General features: G+C 42.0%; 1 protein-coding gene across 2 annotated transcripts in view; it reads right to left on the reverse strand.

Moving 5' to 3' along the window:
- rfc1 (replication factor C subunit 1) overlaps window positions 1-4,609 on the reverse strand; it is a 74,221-nt gene extending 69,612 nt beyond the window's left edge. Inside the window, exon 1 of one of the 2 annotated variants that reach the window (XM_033027124.1) lies at window positions 4,518-4,596. In XM_033027124.1, the coding sequence (XP_032883015.1) occupies window positions 4,518-4,520 (3 nt within the window). In that variant the 5' untranslated portion in view covers window positions 4,521-4,596. Of the gene's footprint in view, window positions 1-4,517 lie in introns of both variants that reach the window. The other variant, XM_033027132.1, reaches the window with a different exon arrangement.
- Window positions 4,610-6,000: the final 1,391 nt, after the last annotated feature.

Consider the following 6,000-nt stretch of genomic DNA (forward strand, 5'->3'; position numbering starts at 1 on the left):
TACCCATTTACAAAATCTATCCCCCAATTGAAACTTTTCCATTATATTAAATAAATACATCCATTCCACCTGATCAAACGCTTTTTCTGCATCTAGTGATATAACCGCTAGTTCCGTATCTCGTATTCTTTTTGAATATATAATATTAAACAAACGTCTGAGATTATGGGATGAGTAACGTTTTGGGATAAAACCTGTTTGATCATAATGTATTAATTTAGAGATCACTAAACTTAATCTCCTAGATAATACCTTAGTTAATATTTTTTGGTCTGTATTTAAAAGGGCAATCGCTCTATATGATCCAGGATCTTCCAAATCCTTATCTACTTTAGGGATGAGTGTAATTGTGGATTCATTTAAAGATTCTGGTAATTTTCCTTGGTCATATGCATATCTATACATTATTTGTAATCTTGGGGAAATCAGATCTTGAAATTTTTTATAAAATTCTGCACTCAGGCCATCTGGGCCCGCTGCTTTTCCGTTCTTTAGCGAACTAATTGATTCTATAATGTCTTTTACTGTTATTTCAGCATTTAACAATTCTCTACCTTCCTGATCTAAGCTATTGATTTGACATTCTTGTAAAAATATTTCCATACTATCTGTTTGTCCTGTTAGTTTTGACGAATAAAGATTTTTATAATATTGTAAAAATCTATCATTAATATCTTTTGGAGTAATTAATACATTTCCATACTCAGATCTAATTCCGTGTATCATCTTCTCATCTTCTAATTTTCTAAGCTGTCGTGCTAGTAATTTTTGTGGCTTATCTCCAAATTCAAAATACACTTGCTTAGTTTGTTGAAAAAGTTTAATCACTTGATTAGAATATATTTTATTTAATCTATATTTTACTGATGCAATTTTATTACTTAACTCTTTGGAAGGCTGTTTTATATTTTCATTATCTAGACGTTTTATCTCATTTTCTAAATTTTGTTCTATTTTTCGATTTTCTTTATTGAGATGTGCTTGTGCGGATATTATTGCGCCACGCATGAATGCCTTAAATGTGTCCCAAAATAGTGATGGAGAAGTTTCAGGATTATCATTAGTTTCAAAAAATAATTTAATCTGATCCATCACATATTTACAACAGTCATTGTTGTCCTTTAATATCTGAGGGTTAAATCTCCAGGTAGTAGTTTTATTAGATATATCTTTTAATTTTATCTTAAATGTTAATGGCGCATGATCCGAGATGATAATATTATGATATTTTGCATCATACGTAAAAGGAAGTAATTTAGAATCTATTAAAAAATAATCTATCCTCGAATAGGTTCCATGTACGGGCGAGAAAAAAGAATATTCTCGTCCGGATGGATTATCTAACCTCCAGATGTCTTTAATATTAGATGTATTGATAAAAGCATTTATGAATTTACTTGATTTCGAGGCAGCTTTCCTTTTTGCAGATGATCTATCTAGATAGTTATCTAAAGTACAATTTAAATCACCTCCAATTATTAAATTGTGTTGAGTGGATATAGGAATATTATTAAATATTTTCTTAAAAAATAATGGATTATCAAAATTAGGGGCATATATATTCATTAAAATTACCTTTTTTGAATATAATTCCCCTGTAATTATTACATATCTGCCTTCTTTATCCTCTATAATAGAACTTTGTATGAAAGGTATACCTTTGCGAATAATTATTGCAACTCCTCTAGATTTATGAATAAATGTAGAATGATACACCTTAGAAATCCATTTAGCTGTTAATCTATGTTGAGCATCTTTTTTAAGATGAGTCTCTTGAAGGAAAATGACATCTGTCTTCAATCTGTTCAACTGAGCTAACACCTTTCCCCTTTTAATTGGTTCATTAATTCCTTTTACATTCCAACTGCAGAAGGTAACTCCATCACCCCCAGTCTTCATGCATTTTACTATTAGGGCGGCTTTTTTTGGAGTAGCCTTCTTGACTCCCCCAGCTCCCCGTTGCACCATGACATCAATCCAATGAGAATTTCTATCCACCTTAATCCGCATCTATGTCTTCTTAAACTAAATACACAATATCCAACATTCTATTCTATGCAAGCATTACCACGATTTGTATCCCTTGCCCTCAATCTACTGACATTATCCAATGAGATTGTTGAACCATTCTCCTCCAGTTATTCACAGCAAGTGCCCCACTGATGTTCCAACCTCCTTTTAGTTAAATCATCATAGACTGGACATCCTCTTTGATACTTAAATCTCAAATTCAAATTCCCAAGAATGGATTTGTCTATTTAAACGTGACAATAGCAATTCCCACCAATAAAACAATACAGCACAGGCACAGACACATCAGCCCACAATGTCTGTGCCAAATATGATGCCACGATGGTGAGGCCACAGTTGGAGCATTGTGTTCAGTTTTAGTCACCCTGTAATAGGAAAGATGTTAAGATGGATAGGGTGCAGAAAAGATTTACAAGGATGTTGACTGGACTCGAGAGCCCAAGCTATAAGGAGAGGTTGAGTAGGCTAGGATTTATTCCTTGGAGCACAGGAGGATGAGAGGTGATCTTATAGACGTGTATAAGACCAAGTAATTAATAGGAAGGGTAAATGCCTACTGTAGAGGAATCAAAAACCAGAGGATGTAGGTTTCAGATAAGGGGGAAAAGATTTAATAGGAATCTGAGGGGCAACTTTTTTTTTAAATACACAAAGGGTGATGGGTATGCGGAATGAGGTGCCAGAGGAGGTAGTTGAGGCAAGTACTTCCACAAAATCTAAAAGATATTTGGACAGGCACTTGGATAAGACCCTGGATAGAAGGATATGTGCTCATGGAGGCAGGTGGGACTAGTGCAGATGGGGCATGTTGACAGGCATGGGCAAATTGTGCCAAAGTGTCTGTTACCATGCTGTACGACTGACTCTTATCGGTCGACACACAATTTATATCCCTCCTTCCCAGCATATTTATGTGCCTAGCTAAAACCCTCTTAAATGCCACACTTGTATCTGCCCTCACCACCATCCCTGGCAAAACATTCCAGGCACCCTGTGTGTGTGTGTGTGTGTGTATATAAAAAGACTTACCCCGCATATCTCCTTTAAACTTTACCCCTCCCACCATAAACTATGCCCTCTGGTCTTTGACATTTTCTCCATGGGAAAAAGGTTCCTATTATATACGTATAGATTTCATCCTCATTAATTTAAACCACAAGAAAACCCAATTCGCCAACAGAACAAGCAGTCAAAACCTCCAATGGCAGATGTAGTATAGCATAGCAAAGTGGGGAGTCATGCATTTTGGTAGTAGGAATAAAGGAGTAGACTAAATGGGGATAAAATCCAGAAATCCGACGTGCAAAGGGACTTGGGAGTGCTGGTACTGGATTCCCAAAAAGTTAATCTGCAAGTCAAATCGGTAGTAAAGAAAGCAAACTCAATGCCAGCATTTATTTCAAGAGGGCTTGTACACAAAAACAGGGGTGTAATGCTAAAGCTCTATAAGGCGCTGGTAAGGCCGCATTTTGAGTATTGTGAGCAATTTGGGCACCATATCTGAGGAAGGATGTGCTGGCTCTGGAGAGGGTCCAGAGGTTTACATGAATGATCCCAGTAGGTTAACCTACGATGAGCGTTTGACAGCACTGGGCCTGTACTCGCTGAAGTTTCAAAGAATGAGGGGGGACATCATTAAAACATACAGAACAGTGAAAGGTTTGGATAGAATGTTTCCACTAATGGGAGGATGAAGGACAAGAGGTCATAGCCTCAGAATTAAAGGACATTCTTTTAGGAAGATGAGGAGAAATTCCTTCAGTCAGAGGGTGGTGAATCTGTGGCATTATTTGCCGCAGAAGGCTGTGGAGGCGTCAGTGGATATTTTAAAGGCAAAGATAGATTTTTGATTAGTATAGGTGTCAGAGGTTATGGGGAGAAGGCAGGAGAAAGGGGTTAGGAAGGAGAGATAGATCAGCCATGATTGAACAGCATAGACTTGATGGGCCGAATGACCTAATGCTACTCCTATCATTTATGACATGAGCTGGTTTGAGGAGTTAGGCAGGCAATTAAGCAAAGAGTTAACACATGAAGCTCAAATGTTATCTTGGCCCGCTAAGTGAGAGAGCCTTTAGAGAAAGATGACCTAGATTCGTGATGAGGTTTGGTGTGGCCCATGCAATAGCCAGCTGCACCAGTTGATGGCTGAACATCCCCGCCCCAGACATCGAAACCCGCATTGAACGGCGTGGTGGGGCGGGGAGAGGCCTCTGCCCGGACCATGGGCGCCCTGAGACGCCCGGTCCCGGCTCCGGCCGACCGGTAACCGGGCCGATGCCGCCCCGAGGCCAGTGATCGGGCCGGACACGGGTGATGCCGACTCCGGGATGTGTCTGCAGCCCGACTCCGACGCTGGGAGTTCCCTCCCCGGTCACCGCCCCGCACCGAGCCCGGGCCTCTGCACTAATCTGCCCCGCCGCCCCGGTCACTGCTCCACTGTGCCCGCTCTGCAGCAGCCCAGGACCAGGCCCAGGCCCGCTCACCATGGTGATGATGCTGATTGTGTCTCCGCCGCCGCTGCCAAACTGCCGCCGCCGCTACATTTGGCGCCAACAATTTCAACGCGCAGGCGTGTGCGGCGCGCGGCGATGACGTGCGTTCCAGTGACCAGCGCCCACTCCTGGGTCAGGGGTCACACACACGTCACACACACGGGGCTGCAGTAACACACACGCACACGTCACACACACAGACACACACACAGGATGCTGCAGTAACTCACACACCACGTCATACACACACACGGGGCTGCAGTAACTCACACACCACGTCATACACACACACACAGGGCTGCAGTAACTCAGGGACACACACACGTCACACACACACAGGATGCTGCAGTAACTCACACACCACGTCATACACACACACACACGGGGCTGCAGTACCTCAGGGACACACACAGGGAGTCAGGCAGCAGCAAAGATACTAGATAGAGGGTACACAAAATTGCTGGAGGAACTCAGCAATTTTGTGTACCTTCGATATTCCAGCATCTGCAGTTCCCTTTTGAATACTAGATAGAGGAGCTGGTATCTCTAGTATCTTTGGGCAGCAGCGTGTGGGGAGGGAAAGAATGGGAGGTATTTTGGGTTGAGACCCTTCTTTCAACACACCCGGGTCAGGGGAAGTTTGATTGACGGGGTTGGGGAAGATGAACCAATGGCTGATGGAGCTGCTGCTCAGTTTCCGGATGACACAGACATGTCATGGAGAGACACATCACAAGATGCTGTGACACGAGAAGAGAAAGACTTTCCGAGGCTATTACCCCACACATTGTAAATCAGTCCAATCTTGTTCTGCAATGCATTGCTACTTGTAAACATAAGCCAGAAACCGTGTTTGATTTAAACACATCTTTAATGAGCACTAAAGCTTAACAGCGTTGATGACAACAGGTTATCAGTGCATCCTAGCTGCTCGAACTGGCAGTGCCGGGAACGAGTGTTAGTACAAGTGTTATAGTGGGGTGGAGTTAGTGATGCTGGCTTATGTGTGATTGGTTCATATGCATCATCAATCTACACTACTGTTGCTGGTTAGATCGTATGGAGATAATTTTAAAAGTTAAACTCAAGTCAAGTCACATTTATTTATATAGCACATTTAAAAAACAACTCTCGTTGGCCAAAGTGCTTTACATTTGTTATAAGAATAGCACAACAAAACAAACTACATACATATATACATGTAGCCCTCACTCAGAGGACGTCAGGAAAGGCTTGGGAGTATAGATAAGTCTTTAGTCTTAACTTAAAAGAGTCGATGGAGGAGGCAGTTCTGACGGGAAAGGGGATGCTGTTCCACAGCCTAGGGGCTGCAACCGCAAAGGCGCGGTCGCCCCTGAGCTTATGCCCAAAGATCTTATAGCGGAGCCTTTGCTTATGCCTAGACCGTGGGATATTCAGCAACCCCAAGTCGGCCGATCTGAGGGGCCTGAAGATGGAGTGGTGGGTGAGAAGA

Source organism: Amblyraja radiata, chromosome 1, assembly GCF_010909765.2.
Source record: "Amblyraja radiata isolate CabotCenter1 chromosome 1, sAmbRad1.1.pri, whole genome shotgun sequence".
NCBI lineage: Eukaryota > Metazoa > Chordata > Chondrichthyes > Rajiformes > Rajidae > Amblyraja > Amblyraja radiata.